A 20,196-nucleotide genomic window follows, 5' to 3' on the forward strand; every position below is an offset into this window, starting at 1 on the left:
TCGATAAAATTATGCCTTCATATAAATTAAGTGCTTATCCGCAGGTCTTAATTATAGGTTTAATTAGGAAATCTGCATAAATGAAATTGAAACTGTAAACTGAATACCTAAGTGTTGCTACGGGGAAGATTTTAATTTTATGTTGTCCACCAATGAACAAGGACAAACAATGTCACTGAGTTATGTGATGGAAATGATGATTTTCACGTCATTACATTCAGAAACGGAGCCCGAAGCATCTCGCCTCGATTGATTTAATGAGGCGTTTGTTAAAAAAAAAAAAAGTTCCTTTTTGGAGAAATAGATGGCGTTGTCTGGGGTTGTACCAACTTTCAAACCCTCAGAACACACTCAGATCACAATATGTTATTCTGTGAGGCTAACGAAATGTGAAAGTGACGTAGGTAGGTAGAATTGTAGTATTATTTTCTCTATGATGTCGATGTCACTGTTGCTTCAGCGTTCAGTGCGATTGTGCGTACAGCCGTTCTTTTCAAGTTTTCTCAGTTTCCTTGTGTTTCTCCTGTATTAATTGAGTTGTAGTTGAGCTATCTGCTCCTCCTCCCTTGATACTGTAGAGTTAGTGCGCTTGAGATAGTGACTCTTTTGAGATAGTGACTCTTGTGAGATAGTGACTCTTGTGATAGTGACTGCTGTACTGTAATAATGCCTAAGGACTATGGATCATGGTCCATTGCCAATGTGAAGATAGAGTTACGAAAACGGAATGCCAAACTAACTGGACGGAAAGCCGTCTTGGTTCAGAGGTAAGTTTGATCAAAGCATTTACAATAATAATATAGTAGCAACGTAGTAGTGCTTATGTTATATTTGCTTTGTCATTGCATGTCATGCCTCGGAAGGATGGCTCGCGCTACCACCCGACATTTAATCACAACTAGTGAGTTCTTATTCTGAGTTTAGTACTCTTTGCTCTCTATGTAATTTTTGACAGTTGGTACACTGCGTTTTCACGCCATCTATCGGCTTACCCAAAAGCTCAACTGACAGCTGTCAAGGAAAACGGCTCATTGCTACTGATCAGGGAGCGGAATTTTCCGATTGTTTCTAAACGAAACGTGACATGACAGCTCGTTGCTCATTCCAGACGTGAGCTATAGTTGCATATTGTTTATGCAATGTGAGATTTTGTATCAAGGATATCCAATCGAAGAAGTTTTTTCGACACAGCACTTTTAGCTATCACAACTTTTCTTGGGTAAAAAAACGGCATTGATTCAATATAGGTAGGTAATTAACTAATTATAAAGGGTGGTCAACAATAGTCACCCTGATCGGCTTTATCTATTTTGAAAAGACGGCTCAAAGGCGATTCTTGTCTCCGTTGCCGTTGTTTTACAAAGAAAAAAAGCCCTTTTTAGAATGGAGAGTACTTTGTAAAAAAATTAAGTTCATCAGAACTTTTATATTTAAACGATGGATGAAAAGAAATAATGAGGATGGAACAAAAGAGTTTGACTTCAAGTCGGTAGTTTTATTTGATAGTCCGATAATCATTATGAATATTATTATTATTATTATAGTATAATGGATACAGATAATCATCAACCATAAAGTTGTCGACAGAATAAAAGTAAGTTATGGTAATTTTGACAATATTGGTTTGTATTAAATTTTTATTAGCATATAGTACTACTACTATACACAACGTAAGCCTTTGCATACGTTTTAATTGAATAAGAACAGGATGAGTGAAGTGACCATCTTAATTTGGTCGCATATTCATAGGCTGCTAACTTTAGGCTGCTAACTTCACGCAGGTTTTATTTATATATTATGTATGCGCAGTTTCCATTATCATGACGGAAATCTACAGAATCCATAAAATATTTTATAGCATATACAGCATTAAGCAGATAGGTTTTAGTACCTGCTAGCTAATGGAATAGGCGTCTGTCAGAATTACATACTAACCCCCTTATTCATAGAGAAGTTACAAAACGTTTTAACTAATAAACTGTTTTGTCCCTCTCTGTCAAAGAACAAATTGTTCTTTGTTGGAGAGGGACAAAACAGTTTATTAGTTAAAACGTTTTGTAACTTCTCTATGAATAAGGGGGTTAATTTTTACCTATACACACTATACTTACAGGATGTTGCAGAAGTGGCATACGAAGCAAAAAGGGAGTTTTTCAGGAGGTCATTGTGAACAACTTTTGTTCCCTTATTATGTACGACTTTGAAATTTACGAAAAAATATATTCTCCACCTGCTATATAAATGCACCTTTCATCAACCCCTGAACCCTTTGACAGCCTTCAAGTCTTTTATTTATTGCCATACTAGCTGTTCCCGCGAGCTTCGCTTCGCCTTAAAAAGTTGTCCCGCGGGAATACCGGGATAAAAATTATGTTTGTTCCTATGTTCTTTCCCAGGGTCTACACCATCTGTATACCAAATTTCATTTAAATCCGTTCAGTAGTTTTGGCGTGAAAGAGTAACAGACAGACACAGTTACTTTCGCATTTATAATATTAGTTAGGATTGGTTTGTCATGTACTTAGTCCGTAATCAGCATTCAGTTTAAAAAATCACTGCAACAGGTGATCAAGTATGCTGGCTATCTGGGATTACGAGCAGTATCATAATACAAGTAGATAATGATAATAACCGATCGATGTCAATATGTTGTATCCTTATTAAAAAGGGCATTATTTTCTCCATTTACGTAAGTCGCAATTTTTACAATCAAATTTTTCGAATGATTCTTTAATCTTGGATTTCTAACAGGATAATCTTTGAAGACGAAATGACACTTAAAAATCTTTAATAAAGTTTTGAACATAACCAACCAACAAAATATATTTTTTTAATATTTCTGTTCTTTCGGTTCTTTCTTAGTTTGTCTCTGTCATCTCTGTGTTCAACTGAACTATGACTATAGCAGGTCCCACGATGCAACGACCATCGAATGTTCTCGAGGTCCAGCACTGTCAGGTGATCCGACCTCACCAATATTACTTTACAATACGCCTCTGTCTGTCTGTGTATTCCGTGGAGACATGTTTCATAAACAACGCTTTATTGTTCATTGCTCCAGTGGAAAATTACCGCTATAGTTAGGATGACCATGGTTTGAGAAGAATCCGACACCCTAACGGTTGTCAGATGACGAAGATCTAGAAGGGATGAGAGAGTTGAGTAACACGTGATTATTTTGCTGATTCAGTCATCCTTTTTAGTGATGCAGGGCTTGCAAAACAATTAACCAACCTTACTGTAAAGAGCTCTACCATTTATAGACCTACATTTTAAGTACATACCTAGTGTACTGGAGATCCACAGTTTCCTACATTAGGTATGGTATTTATTACTAGAACATTGTGGTATAATTGCTTTCCCCATTAGGATGATAAACAAGATAAACCAAATCACACACATCTCATTGCTAAATATTCCGATCCAATGCTATTTGTTATCGCATTAGGTACTAAAGTAGATTTCTCGAGATGTTTTTTCCTCACAATCCTAATAGATTGAAGGCGGAATGCTTAATACAGGAAATAGTTAAATAGTTTATCTTACATTGAGGTCACATCAATTAAGTATACCTGTGGGGTATTGACAAAGGCAAAGGCAAAATTAATGTAGGGAAAAAAGTAGAGACGACGTGCTTAGTGATGTTCTCGACCACCGACGTCAAAATAGTGGAAAAAATATACCTCCTACGTGTGTGTCAACACCTGAAGCATAATGGATCAAGAGATTAGGCATATTTTTCCAAATGCAATTTATAGGTTTCAAATTAAATCAGTCTTTTAACTTCGCACCGTGCAAAAGCAAGTAGTTTTTGTCCAATTTTACATATTTTTTTAAATCTAAATGTACAAATATGTAATAAAAAGTATTTTTTTATTTTGAAATATATTTTAAAATTGAGCTCTGCAACTGAAGTGCAAACCGGTACTATCCGAGATCTGCAATTTTCACCATTACACACCGGTACTGTCCAGTCGGTACAGCATCAGAGAAGCAGACAGTAAGTATCTTCATGACTTTTTACATAATCAATCCAAGGTCCGAGACAGCCACTTCAAAAGAAATCCAGGAAACAGCTTTAACTAAGCTGCTATTATGCTGCTCTCGTGATTTTTTTTTTAATAAGTTTGTAGTTTTTGACCACATGGGGTTACATACATAAATGGTGTAGGTAAGTAATGATTATATTTTTTAATTTAGTAGTAAGAATACAGTGTCCGCTAAATAAATAAAATTATGGTCGTGCCACACGCTTATAGTGCATGAAAGCATTAATGAAATGCGATTCATCTGGAACTTTCTGCGTGTTAGGTACTGTACAACCTACTCTGGATCTGGAAGCTAGCGTTTTACTGTCCATAGTCTGAGTACAAGTGGACAACCATCTGCCTCCACAGTTTTACTTGTGAAACATGTTTTTTTAATTAAAATAAAATATGTTAACAAACCAGCATGCATGCATGATCTGTTCGCAGGCACGAAGTTAGGGGCACCTCTACAAATTTTTCCGTATCATCACAGTCAACAGAATTTCAGGAACCAGGTGTTATTCAGCAATTTCGTATAGAATGATGCAATATGGCTAATAGGATGTTTTTTAGTAAATTTTTGATGACTTCACTGTTGATAGATATCGCTACCTGTTTGTGTCGAATCAAGGCTGTGTAGAGTGTAAAGTCCAATGCATAATCGAAAGTAATGATTGCTATGCATGTTGTCGGGCTCTGATTGGTCGACGTTGGAGGCCTGGCCGGGTGTGGCGAAACGTGATACACACTCGACGCACACACTCGCACTCTCAAGGTGTTCTTCTGGTATTAGAGCGCGGCCTGACGACTGACCAAAAAAAAAAACAATTTGAATGACAAGAACATTAACAGTGTTGAATGCATAATGAGGAGTTTGAGTCTGTCTGGATGTCTATAGGCAGCCACCTAAAGGAGTCTAAATGCATGTACAATTTGTCACAATATGTAAAGTGACCTTCATGATAATAAAGACATAAATGAGGTTGGCGCCTTCGGCAGAGGTTTGCTGTGTGACCTAGTAGTTATATGTCTTCAAATAATACTACAATAGTCTATCATATTATTATCATGAACTAGGTACCCAATTACAGCGAAATACCTACTAACTACAAACTACTGTGACTGTTCCGAAGTCACAATAATTATTAACCAATTTATAAAACATGTATTTCTTTTAAAAAACACAAAATATGTTTATTTTTTCTTAAATTATAACTTAATAAAAATATATATAAGATTAATAGCAAGCTGTCCCCGCGAGCTTCGCTTCACCCTAAATTATTTTATTTGTCGTGAAGGAAATTCTTCTGGGGCCAACAATATTTTCATTCATCCTGTCCTTGCATAGAAAAAATAATGTGGGTCTGTATTTAGGGTTTTCACGAAAATTTTTCGAATGTTTCTCACCATAAGAACCATCCTTGCATGGTCTTCTTGAAGCATATTTAAAAATTAATTGGTAAAATTGGCCTATGCGTTGTTTGGCATATTCGCAACGGATTATACTTCCTTGGTTTACTTACAAATTTTCGGATGCTTTCGTTCATAATTTTTTTGTGAAGCCAGAGTAACCCCCCAGGTGGGTGTGTTCGTATCACGTGCGCGCTACAATGACGCGATGTCACGAATATTTCACGATAAAGATTACCGCCACGTTTTTAGCCACGAGGATAGAATGAAATGTAAATTGTACACAATCTCTTGCAATCTCAAAAGCGGATTCGTGGTATAATTTTTGAGTACCTATGTGTGATTGAATTTAGATATCTTTACGTTCACACTGAAATGGATAAACGAATTTGCATGCAAAAATAATACCTACATAGATAGAATGTAATGAATAGAATAGAATAATAATTATGATAGAATACAATGCCTATATACGCATAGATACACGTTAGATCACACAACTCAATTACTGACTCACACAGTACATTTTTTTTCACAAAGTAGTGACTTTGTACGATTACGATAGGTATTAATATTTAGACGACCTAATGGTGTAGGCAGTGTTTAGTGTCGTTAGAGACCCTGACTGCTACGCAGAAGGTCCCAGAAGGATATTTGTAGTAATTTGCACTCGGGTCTTAGTTGTTAATCTATGTAGGTATGTGTAGATATATCAGCTATCCGAAACCCATATTACAGGCTCTGCCTGGCTTGAGGTCGGATGACCGTGTGTAAGATGTCCCCACATACTATCAGTATACTTACCTATGAATATTTTTTTCCGTTTAACAGCGTTATTCTCCCTGCTATAGTAGTGATTATTTTGAAGACATAAATGTAGAATTCGATCGTCTCATGAACTGCTACAAGACTGCTGCGGGTTACTTCTATCTAGCTGAGCGTGCTGCGAACCTCACAGCAAAGTTACAAAACGAAATCATGAAACGAAGAAGAAGATCTCACATGTAACATGATAAATAAATGTCACGTCGGAAGTCACATGGAGGTAACATATTGATTGATGTGCGTCGTTCACAACAATTTATAGTTTTGATCGATTTGACATTGAAAGTATCGTTTGTCAGTTAGGTAGTTGTTTTGCTCCTATAATTAATTGCCATAACTCCCTCTTACTCCTGCAAATTTAATCTCGATAGGGCCTCCCGGTGGATTGTTGTAGGGTAGTTGGTTTCATTAAAACATGAAAGAAGCGCTTATAACAAACTATACCGGTCATGTTGTTAACCCGTGAAAGAGTATCAGACATCCATCCTTTCGTACAAACATCTTTCCCATTAAATATTAGTAGGATTTTTTATCAATATAATTTGATACTGTGACAGAAAACTGATGCAGAAATATAATATCCCGGAAATTCACACGAACTTTTTTCATCTGGCGAGGCGGATGAAACAATGTACAATTTGTAGTTCAATGTCTGGGCCTAAAGAGAACTTGTTTTTCAAGGCTTCAGCTATACTTTTTCCTGTTTATTTAAGTATTGACTTACCTATGGCTGTCTGGTAGGTATTAAACATATAAGTAAGTATATACTTACTTATATCAATGAATTTATAAATTATCTATATCTACTTAGGAGTATTAAATTAAATAAAATAACATACGTTTACCTAGGTGCATTAAATACGTCTAAGTAACTTATTAGTCACTCTACTTTTTAGTTTAGTGGTTTTTCCATCTAATTAATAGAAGATAAAATTTCGGGAGTCAAAAAATTCATATCTATTACCAAGAATTCATTGTGAGTTCTATGTATGATTAATTCAATAATTAATAGATTAAACAGAAAATCTAGGTTTATCTATCACGTAATAAATCATTTTCAGAAAACAGTTATGACCTAATAGCTTTTTAATATTGTATTTCTTTGTTGACCAGTCAATCGTTTTTCAATCGTCCATGTGGAAAGATCACATTTCATAGCGCCATATTTTATCGGAGACTGATCTGTTTACGTAATGCTGATCTCAAGTTTTCATAGCATGATTTTAAAGAAGTCTATTGCGAAACGGCCGTGTTAATTCCAATAATTTAATTTATAAATTTAACATACTTAATTATATCCATATTTGCCATAATGCCTAGGTAGGTACGCCTACTCAAATTAGGGTACAAAACAGCTAGTAATCATGACATTTTTTAAACGATCATATGATATGAGGCTTGGACTGACATGACAACAACATAAACCGTTCGAAATTAATCACAATTAATCATGATGATGATGAGCCGAGCCACCCAGCGCTTGACATGTTTGAAGTAGTTTGAACTCACATTTTCGCTCCTAAATTGAATAGCATCAAGATTTCGCTGAATAGTTTGGTAGTCGTAAAGTTGCTTGAACTCCGCCGGCTGTAATTTTATATGTCTATAGTTGAGTTGTTGCTATGGAAAATTAAACACACACACACACACACACACACACACACACACACACACACACACACACACACATAATACTATATGTAGAAGCAGTAACTGGGTAAACCTAATGATTTTTTAAAAATATGAATATACGTAGTTATTGATATGGTAACACCTCTGGTTTATCTTTGTATTGTTATGTTTGAAAATCTATGTATATCTTACTAATTTATTCTCAGGCAATCGTATATCTATAGCTATACTACCTCAAATTGTGGAACCTAGGTATCTAGATTGAGTAGCTGACTACAGTCATTGAAACAATAATGCAGACTCATTATAGCTTGTTAAAAATTCTGACTACTTTCTATTGAATGTAATGTAATAAGTATTTGTGAAAATATGAAATCTAGCGCAAAAGAAAAGAGTCATTATCTAAATACGCTTAACTTTCATAGACACATTAATCAATATAAAATAAGAGCCTGGCAAATAATTAGGTAAGTACTAAGTATAGGAAACATAAAAAGTTTGATATTGCTAGATTTGGAAAGATTCTATTGATTGACTGATATATTTAGATTTGATTTTATGATACTGTCGAAAAAATACAGATTAAACTTTTTATATATTAGATTTTATTTTCACTTTTTTGTCATTTCATTACCGCCTAATAAGCTACGATGCCGAAAATCCATAGATCACTAAAATAATTTACTTATGTCCGTTTCTGAATGTAGCAGACCTGTTTAGGATGTAGATTCAGATCACGTGAAGTTGTCATCGCTTGGCCATGGTAATGACAAAGTAGGAATTAAAAGTCAATATGACCTAATGGAAATCATTGAAACTGTTTACGGCGACGTAAATATACAGCTTGTTATTATACTACTACTACTACTATAACTTTGCAATTATGTTGACGATACGCAGTTACTTTTATTTAGTTCCTAGATATACGTAGTAGACACTAACATATATTTACTTTTATACGTAGTATCTACAACTCAACCGACCTTACTCAATACTTTACTTGCCTGTGTAGATACGTACGTCGTACCTATAACTACGTTAAGATATACTTACTAGTCTTACTACTTATGGCCAGTTTCTATACCCTATTGATTGGCTAACATACAAAGATGGTTTTTTTGACAAGCGCCGCTTCGACCTTCTCGGCCTAATCGTAGGTATCTCGTGAGTAAAATCACATATCAGCTGGTGAAATTGCACAGCTAAAGCGAAAAGTGACGGGCTCTCAGAAAAACCCAGAGAAGCTACCTACCTACCCCTTCGGGAACTACCTCTACATTACAGGCTTGTGTTGGCTGAGCACATGCAGTCCCCATATTTTATGTTAAATGGTTCAGAGCAAATGCTAGAAATCGAATATACTAGAAATTCATAGATTTGTCTAAAGTGCTACAGAAATAGACGGCAAGGTAACCTATTGTACACTACTGCCAACCAACACAGTACAGTCGGCGGCTATATGATGTACCACGGATTCAAAGGGGCTAAAGAGTTTGAGACGTTTATTGCCATTCCCAATAATTATCTTCCTTATAACATGTACAACTATACTTTACACTGCTATTAGTCCATCCATCGTATGGCAGAGATCGCTTTAAGTGATAAGTACCGCCTTTTGTACCCTAATTAAGTTACAACTTGTTACACTTATGATTCTTCTTGGTGTACTTACAAATATATAGTAGCATAGAATAAATAGGTTGATAGTAGGTAGGAGGTAGGAGGTAGTAGGTACGTCCATCTATCTATTCCACTTCGGTATCGTCGATGCTCGTGGGAATAGTTACCTATTATGAATTCAACATGATTATTAGCATAAAATATCTATGATCTAAAAATAAATTTCCGTGCATAAGATGTCTCATTTGAATACTTTGCTACTTTTCAGGCTTTACTTCAATAATTAATGCAGCTGACTTTACCATTGCTGCAACCGTTGTGGGTATCATGTTTTATATGCCACGTGTCTAGAGTAGAGTAACATAAAACGTTTCTATTCTTACGTGTACAAAACATTACATTCTTTCTAATGATACCTAACTGTACCTATTATATTTTTTGCGTTTTCAGATATTGAATTTGTGCCACTATGTATGTAACTGGCGGAAATTGACTGAATCAATGAGCATATTATATTAATTAAGATCAGAAACAAAAAGAAATTAACATGAAACACTAATACGGATACAGACAAATAAGTGAAAAATGAGAACAATCACTCAGGTATAATTGGACATTCCTTACATATTTGAATAATTGTTTAAAGAATCACTTCCATATTATGATTCTACTGTACTAACATCTTGTGGATGTATTCTTAGGCTTCCTTTCAGATTTTGCTATTATTCATATAGACAAGAAAAGATGACCATACGACACACACCTGAGTACGCAATAATACGAGTATACTATATACTATACCTATAGGAGATCTACAAAGATTATGAGAACTTTTAGATATGAAGAGTGACAGCAATAAACGAGAAAAACGAGAAACGACGACAAAATTACAAACACCATTTAATAAAGATCAAAATGAGACTATAATACATACAGGATTCGAACTATATTGTTTACTTCCCCATGCGTTGGATGGACCACTCCTGCTGGCACAACGGGCAGCGGTTGTTCTGCTTGACCCACAGCGACATGCAGCAGAAGTGGAAGGAGTGGTTGCACTCGCCCCACACCACCACGCAGTCCTGCTTGCCGTACGCGTCCTTCTTGTTGCTCTCGCCCTGGCAGCGAAGACACGCGTCTGGAAAAGAAGAAATTGATTTAGGAAAGAAAAATAAAGTTTTGGTTTTGGTTGTTTTTAGGATGGAAGATGAGCTTGGGTGATCATACTGGTCAACTGGATAAACTTTTAAAGCGCAAGTATAAGTAGTGTCATACATTCGTCTTAAAATTATAAAATCAGTTGTATTTGACAGCGAAAAATATATGTTAAACGTGTGTCTAGTTTTAGTCGAAAGGTCGATAAAGTAAAGTACGCCTAGAATTTAATATTGACGTTAATTAAGTAAATCGTTAGCGAGATATTACACTGTTCTGTATTGTGTACCCTTGGTACGTACATATATAATTCACGATTAACGTTTCTTTCATTAAAATGTCCAATACTTTACTATACAACAAACCCAGTTCTAGGCCTAATGGTACTGATTAACTAACCTTTTTGGGGCGAAGTAGGCTAGGTTCCACAAGGTTTATTTAAAAACGTTTCAGGGAAATAGCAACGGTCTGGTTTTCTAGCTTGGGGTTGTATATTTATTACATGTACATGTACATATGCGTAATATCATTGATAGCTTTTCCACCTTATCGTGCATTCTTTGATCACTATCTCTCAAAAAACAATTTCGAGATAACAAATTATTTTAGGAATTTTAAGTCTACGTTTTAAAATCATTAGCGAAACAAACAGAAAGTGGTGATCGCGTCACAGTGATTAATTTTATTGTTTGTAGTGTAAAACAAACTCATTTATCAAAGAAACGACATGATGGAGTTATGTTAATTATTATAATACCTATAACACAACATGGGCACTAAGAATAACAATATAATAAAAGTTAAGTTTAAGATATTTCACCAATAGGGAATGGGTACTGTTTAAAAGTATTTAGGTTTAAAATAACGAAGCACAGGGCATTTACAGAATATATTTAAGAGACTCATACGTTTACAATTAATATATTTCACTAGTTCTATATTAAATATATAATGCATTTCATAAGTACAATATAAGTACATTTTAAAGTAGAAACAGCGCCGCCACCGCTATCTTTTCAAATACATATTATAATGATAGTCATCTACAAAGCACGTATCATTACATGGAATAAACTATTCCATGATATTAGGTGACAACAAGGTAAATTGCATACCATTATTTAATCTTATAGTCGTAATAATTATGCCAAAGCCCTTGGCCTGATGTACTGCGGTACTGAGTGACAAGGGCATCGACTGACCGGACAGATTTTACGACCAAAAAGGCCATTTTTATGTAAGGTTCTTGTTTGATCTATAAAATACACACGGATGATTCTCTTAAGGGCATAATCATGGCTAACTAGCGCCGCTAATTGAATAAAAATAACAACTTATGTTTAGAAGCATTATTCCCAAAACAGCTAGGTAAATCTTTCTGTCATGCAAATTTTAATATTATGATAAGTTTTTAATCAAATCTCTTACATACCTACATCGATAGATTTAAATTATTCATGACTGTGTTCCTCGTCATTATGTAAGTAGACTACTTACATACATCAATAATGTAAATGAAACATTATCGGTATAATTTGAATTTGTATTTGCCTAAGAATTCGATCAAAACTGAATTCTTTAGAGAGTAACGAGAATAAGAACATTACTAGTTTATTACCGACATGAATTAGAAAAATTAAATAGAACGTAAAAAAGAAAATTAAACAAATACATTTGAGTATTGGCAGAGGTTTAAAGGGAATTGAAAGAGTAAAGAATTTCAATGTAGGTAGATAAAACAGCTAGATACATTAAGGGCCCGTACAGGGTGACGTGCCGCGCCAATTTTGGGTTTTCAATGCTCTTCACACAGCACACGCAGTGACACGCACACATGTAAGTTTGCACAGTGGGTCGATAAACATTTACTCGCCAACTTTATTGACAATTATGTTCAAGTACATTTTGGGTGATTTTAGGGTAAGTAAGTATAATTCTTACTTACACTGGTAGGCACCAGGAAAGAGTAGAAATTAATAGGGGTGCCACTTTACTCTATACTCGGAACCCGATTAGCTTTCTCAAACAAATGTGGTATTTACTTGTAGAAAGGTAACTAAAAGTATTAAAGTGTAGATAATAAGTTTCGGGCATCCTCCAGCCAACTGAACCCCGACGACAAAGCAAAGTAAATACATAGTGTCGCAAAAGGGCTATACTAAGCCAAAAGGGGATGACTCAAGGGGTCATTCTGAACAACTTTTGTTCTACGAGATTTGCAAATTCGCGAAAAAATATATTCGTTTTCCATGGTAAAAAGTCACATGTCCAACAAAGTTTCTATGAAAAAGGTTTTTTTTTGTTAATTTCCAAAACTCGTAGAGCAAAAGTTCAGAATGACCCCCTGTCTTACTCCTTTTTACCCGACTGCCGAAGGAGGAGGGTAATGTTTTTTGATTGTATGTATGTATATATGTATGTTTGTCTGTTTCTTTGTTCCCTCCTGTAGCCTAAACGGCTTGATAGATTTTGATGTATGAGGTATTGTTAGAAGCGTATTGATGGCGCGATGGCTATAGGCTATGTGACGTTCCATTAAAATGTACATAGCGCCCTCTTGAGGACATAACGTGATGATCGAAAAAATAATAATTCAACTTTGCCGTGTAAGGTATCAAATGAAAGGACTTGATTTTCACATTACAAAAATATGCATATTGAAGGTATTTAAATAACAACAAAAAATTATTGAAATAAAAAATGATCATGAACTACCTACCGACGTAAAATTTCATAAAATAAAAACAACTAAAAAGTTACAAATAAAAAAATACAATTATAAAAAACTAAAAACCTGACTGTACGCTAAAAACATGAAAACGAGTCCCAATGTTAATGGAAAGTATCGCAGGCGGGGACCAACTTGACCGCCACTCAAGGCCGTTTTCTAAGTAACATTCAGCTAAATGGTGAACCCTCTGCTGGTATAATTTGTTTATATACCGCTTTTTCAATACCTGTAAGTACATTTTTTGGCAGCATAATATTTTTACTTAATTTTAGGGTTTCGAACGTCAAAAGAAAAAAAGCAACCGTTATAGGATCTCTTTGTTGTCCGTCTGTCTGACTGACTGTCTGTCACCGCCCTTTTTCTCAGAAACGGGTAAAGATATCAAGCTTATATTTCGCATAGATGGGGAGTACCCCAAAAAAATATTATGGTACTCCCTGTCCCACACAAGTAAATTGGGGCTTATATTTTTTCCAGTTATTTTGATGTGTATCCTTTTTTTTCTTTGTTGTTTTGTATAAGTATGTGTTTCTTTTCTTTAAATCTGTATTTTTTTTGTTGTTGCTGTCTATGTGTCGAAAAAATGTATCTTTATCTTCAAATCACGCCATCTATCGTTTGTTTTTTTTGTGGCTACTGTCTATAGAAGAAATTCCGTCATTGACAATTTTACGTTACGAATTTATTTTTATTTATTTTATTTTTATTTTTACATTTTCGTGGAGAATCAACAGCATTTTGTTAATAAATAATTATTACTTATGAACACATAACAACTTGATGCCATTAACAGAATGAACTTAGTAAACCCAGTAAACCTAACACATCCAGAGGAAAAACAAAATCTCTTTCTCTCTCTCTGAAAAACATACTTAATAGCCCAAACTCGATGCTTTTAGCTATTAACATCTTTGAAATAAAATTGAGCCACCACCGTGTTACTGCCCTCATCAGATCCTCACGAGACCATACCTCAACCAGCACCAAGAGACTGTATTTTTGATCCCTAACCTAATGTTCGTGCGTATTGTCATCACTTAGATCCATTCGCTATATTCCTGCTCCTCATCAGACCTTTACGAGACTGTAATATCACGAGAATATTGCACACTATCTAATTTAATTTAATGTATTGAATATACTGGAAGAATTATGCTTCCTCAATTTCAAATCAAATTATGTTGGTGTCATAAAAGTTGAAAAAGTGCAATGACAACCAATGTGCAGTGATTTTGTATCTGTACACGATAAGATCGCGAGCTGTCAGTGCTGCCTAAACCGACGTGACCCTTCTTTGGAGGCCAGCGGCCAACTGAGTCAAACGTCACTTGTGTTTATGATTTTATAACACAGAAAGCCGCCATAGATATTTGTATGAAGATTTGAGGGAAAAAAATTGCTCAAGTTTGGGATTAATTTACACAAAATAAGTGTGTGTTTATTAAAAAACAAGGTATTTAGCGCCTAGTCCAAGCCTTTAACTTTATAATATGATAAAAATCATATGAAAATTCTTTATAATTACGACACAGTTGTTACAATACGGGAGTGTGATTGACTGGTTTTTCTTGATATTCTGAAATTAATTTACAGTTATCCATAATCATTTACTTAAATTCGAATGATTCAGCACCTAGCTAGACTCTTCAACTACCTGTGTGATTTTTTTCAAGGCTGTAGAGCATCATTTACTACATAATTCTATGACAATGCCAACCCTCGATTCCCTATTGCAGACCCTTAAGGTGTTTCATAAAAACGTTAGCACTGGGGTACCACTAGTTATTATTCTGTGGTAATGGCAGACTCTATTCCCAGGGTCTATTATATTCTATCCTTAACCTAAAGCTATTGTTTAACCTTTTAAATGTGCCAAATCATAGAGAGGGTGTGTCTCTTATAAACAAGAATTAAAGCCTTGTAGCTTGTGTCAATGATAATAAACAATATGATATTGGCAACTCTCAATTAAGACCAATCACAGGACACACGTCAGCGCCTGCGCACGTCACTGACACACGATACTTTTCAATTTGCAATATTGACCTCGATACTTACCATTTAAAGAAAAACAAAAAGACGTTCAGACATTTCTGGCGTTAGAAAACGAGCTAATATTTGTTATCCAATTAGAGGACGCAAGACTTTCATCTACAAACCATGACATGACTCAGCGAATAAGACTTATTTGACCCAGCAATCATAATTTGTAAATTACATAGGAATAAAAAAAAAACGTAATGGACAGGAAAATTGCACTACAGGAAATGTCACAGCAAGTAATATTCTTTCACGATTCCAGTTGTATTTTAAATCGTTTAGGGAAAATGCTAAAGTATGGTATAATTGAGATAATTGGTAGCTCAAAGTTTGCTTTTCGGTAATGGGAATTAAATTTGCACGTTCCGTGTTAGCATTGCCGAATAATGGCTTGTTTTGAACTTCGTGCTACCTATACTTTGGCATTTACTTCAGAGCAAAGCTTGACTTTAGCGCATTGAGCACATATTTAAGAGGACAACAAACCAGCCGTATCTTCGTGCAAATACATTAGTTAGCAAGCAATAACGTCACCATTTCGTAGCTTTATAATTATTATTATTTCATACAAATCTGAACTGGGCATGCTAACTAAATTTTACTGGTTATCATATCAATTTATTGTTCGTGATACATATTAAGGCCTAAAACCCTTCCTTCATTGGAAGGAGACCCGTGCCCCAGCAGTGGGGACGTGATGGGTCGTGAATGTCGTGATGATGATAATGATGATTATACATATTACAAATCTTTATACTTATAGCAATCGGTGCCAGGCATCTCTGACTGGAGTATAAGATATTTACACCAGGGCTAAGGTATCACAAGCGATGCCAAATCGACACATAGTACGTAATAAATTCTAGAATTTAGTTCATTATCTAAATTAGGTATTTATATTAGCGATCGATATTATCTACTTATAGATTGACTAAAAATAGTATCTAAGGAGGTGGGCGAGCCCCCGGCTTTTCACGGTCATTGATTTCGTCATGTGTTGTGTAGTACACCTACTGATACTAAATACGTACGTTCGCTGCATGTTTAAACTTTCAAGAACAAAGAATGCCGAATTTTCCAATGTCTGAAAGGTCGATTTTCCAGGCTTTGGATAAATAACCCAACCCATTACTTTCAAATTCATTTTTTTTTGTAATAAATATGTAATTAAACGTATACCCCCATAGCAATACTTCCGCCTCGTGGGCCGGTAACACACTCTGGGAAATGCAGCATGGTGCCATTATTCCCGGAGTTACGGTTAAAAATAACCGCGACCTTAACCGGTCAGTGATTCTCAGTAGCGCCGCGGGGCATGCCTCCGGTTCACTCGACCGATACGGAGCATGAGGGTTACTCTACATTGACGAAAAACTACCGAACAAGAACTGCCGTGCAATCGGCATGTTTAATACGAGATAGAGTCGTGGCTCGCGCAACAGCGCTCTGAAACTTAGTTTTTCGTCATATAGAGTGACCCCCCAGTGGCCAATGCCGTCCGCTCGGTCAGCACCGACTACCAACGACAGCTATGAATATTAATCATTGCAACTAAATTTATAAATTGCAAATCTTCAACCTATTAGTGCCCAAGCAGCATTAAGCTGTTCGTAAGCATGAGTTACCTACATGTGCGCCGGCGCAGCCCTGCATGTGCGAGTGAATTAAGAATCGAAGGCGCTTCGATTTGCACTTTCACACATGCACGCACTCAATAAGGACGATCTATGTGTATGTGCGGAACCATGTGTGTATATTTGAATTATTGAGAATGTGTGGTCAGCTTACGTTAGTGTTTGTTGACTAATTCAGGTCTGGCAGGGGTAACAAACCTTTATGAAAATGGCTGTAAGATTGCTAATTTCGTCAAAATTTTAAGGGTGTCAGTTCCGAGTTCCGAGTGTCATTTATAAAGTTGTTGGTAAAATTCTCTCAGGATCCAACCAGGAAAATATATTGAGAAAACATACACACATATGGATTTTAAATATTATTTCCTTTTTCATGCGTTAGGTATGCTCGGTTTAAAATACGGCGATATGGTTCGCAAAACATAAGCTTATACGTGTAATCAATAACGAGACCGTTAAAGATTGGAATGGTAAAAAAAAGAAAATGGCACATTAGGTACTAATTCATGAGAAATGTTGGCTGCCTCTGATGTTGGACCTGGTAGACCGTTGCTTTGAACACTTTTCTTCCAGTACTTTTCCATCTGAGGCTCAATACGTATAAATATTTTAACGAAACCATCAAACATATATTTGCCTCGCTCACGCACTTGTGAAAGCATATAATTTAAAAGAGTGAACACTATGTAGACAGCTTCACGGGCGAGACGGATCCGAGAGCCTGCAATGGTTTCATTTTCGCGAGAATGTTGGCGCCATAATCAATTTATAATGAATTTATTTATGTTTACATCCTTGTAATGGCTGAGACCGAATTAATGAACAATTTAAATGAGACCTACATACATAAATAAACGGACGCCTGATGGGTCTACTGATTAGGCAGGGGCAATGGATCTTCAAATTTACAGACACTGTATGGTATTATTGTCCTATGTGAAACTAATGATAAAGCTTTCTCTAATAAAATTATAACGAGTCATTGTGTTCTCCTATGATGCAGCATAATATGCAATCATTTTCCTGCACAAAGATGTAAGAATTACAAATCTCTCGTAAATTATGTAGTTAACTATCTGTAGATAATACCTGCGTATGAAAATGGCGCCACGATCATACGATATCGCGTGATGGACGATATCTGTGATCGAGCGTGCTCTCAACGTGGGAAAAATGCTGACTCCGCTACGTGAGTCTCGAATATTTTACTATTTTAATGTCACCAGCAACCGGAATATCTGCCTGGTGCCTTGGTGACATAAGAATTACCTACGATGAGCTGATGATGCGTATAAAGTGATCGGACAACATAATTAACATGGAATACTTATTGATTACGATTTGGATCACTGATGCTGTAATATCAATTATACATTTTAAACACTTAATTGAACAATAGGAATCATAGTACACCACAACTGTCTGGCCCTATGCATGCATAGGTCATTAAATCCTATTATAGCAATGGATATTGATGAGCTTTTTACAAATAGAGTATATAAAAACGTAGTTTCATATCACGCACAATAATTACAACCAAGCAAAGCCTAGAGTAGAGACCCGCCCCGTCTCTAGTTTTTTTATACTATACAATTTGCAAACTAAGTAAAGCAGCTTCCAGCAACACTTTTATTTATAGTGTAAGTATTTTTAAACTCACGGGAGCTTTTGCTACTTGACGAGGTGCATTAAAATAGTCCATGTAGAGAACCAGTCCATCTATTTCTGTGTAATACGAGTACACACGCTGTTATGGAGATACTTAATCCACGCGGCACTCGCCGGCTACGGACGGTAATTAAATTTTCTCAATTCCAGATGCTTATGCGAGAAGTTGAGCATTTGCGTTCGGATAAACGGTGGCAATTTGTGTACTAATGCTAGGTGTAATATCCTTATTGGCGTCATATGCATTGCATATTTATAAACGAGAAAGTAAGCTGGCATTTCATTCGGTGCCGGTTTTTAAACTTAGGTACTTACAAGTTTTAAAGCTAACGGTACTGCCAAAACATACTTTTCAAGATTGACCTTATTTAGGGCTGTATGAGAGAGCAAAACCTACTTAGCTTGTGTGCTAAACTGCAAATGCACAACAGATAAAAACAACCGCTAGTCAGCCCTGATGATGCCGGATAATGTAATAAGAGATGAAGGAACATGTAATGATTTCCAATTGGATAAATGAATTTGCTATGCTATCAATAACATAACAAGTGTAACTGTTAGTACGCTTGTAATTGAGACTACCTAGTTAAAAGTGGGCAATAAAGTACTAACTTGTTCAAGAATTTCAGGATGTACGTGAAGGCTGCAGATTGCAGAAGTATGCCGTTTACCGCGATATTATCGGAATTCCTCACCTCACATGTACTGGCCTAGCATCCTGATGAAGGAAAGAGGGTACCTGTAGTCGCTAGGCAAGAAATAGTATTCAGAGTTACGTTGTAAGCATCAATACAATATTTAGGTATATGTAATAGTATGTATAGAGAGCGATCGTTTAGCCGCATTTTTAACACACATAAAATAAGCAATATGGAGATTTTCATCCGCTAACCTACTGGAAGTGACAAAATATTTGCATCCGATAACAAACGAGGAAGTCTACTTCCATGGTAAGATTTTTACAAATATTTAAAGAAGCGGACTCATATACGTACATAGGTTTATTTTGTATCGGTTGCTGTGCAAGAATTTAATAAAAAACACCGAGGTTTTGTGAACATTTTAGGCCATTGTCAGTGCCGTGCGTCACTGGCAGGGAGTGTGCGTCAAGTCGTCAACACATTACACAACCGGCCGCAGTGGTCCGCAAGTCCGCAACTGTATAAGGAATACTGTTCATTTAAGAACTGTTTTATTTTAGCTCAGCTTATGACAAAAACCTCGTTACAATGTGATGATGGCTCGAGGTTTTTTCCAGCGTAAGTAATCGATTCTAATGCTGGCTTAAAATAGTAACATCGGTCAGGCGACTGCAGCGACATGGCTGCATGCATAATGAAGCAGGCGCCGTGGAATTAATTGCAACAACTCATCGTGAGTACACGTCGGTGGAACTAGGCTGCATTTCATGAGGTGAAGGCGTGGAACGCACGTTTCAGATTTAGGGAAGATTTTC

At 35.9% G+C, this 20,196-nt stretch overlaps 1 protein-coding gene across 1 annotated transcript in view; it reads right to left on the reverse strand.

Moving 5' to 3' along the window:
• Positions 1-10,398: 10,398 nt before the first annotated feature.
• The window catches only part of LOC105390694 (RING-box protein 2), a 40,430-nt gene continuing 30,632 nt past the window's right edge, over positions 10,399-20,196 (reverse strand). Inside the window, exon 2 of the mRNA XM_011562034.3 lies at positions 10,399-10,653. Within this exon, the coding sequence (XP_011560336.1) occupies positions 10,469-10,653 (185 nt within the window). The 3' untranslated portion in view covers positions 10,399-10,468. The remainder of the gene's footprint in view (positions 10,654-20,196) is intronic.

Source organism: Plutella xylostella, chromosome 5, assembly GCF_932276165.1.
Source record: "Plutella xylostella chromosome 5, ilPluXylo3.1, whole genome shotgun sequence".
Taxonomy (NCBI): Eukaryota; Metazoa; Arthropoda; class Insecta; order Lepidoptera; family Plutellidae; genus Plutella; species Plutella xylostella.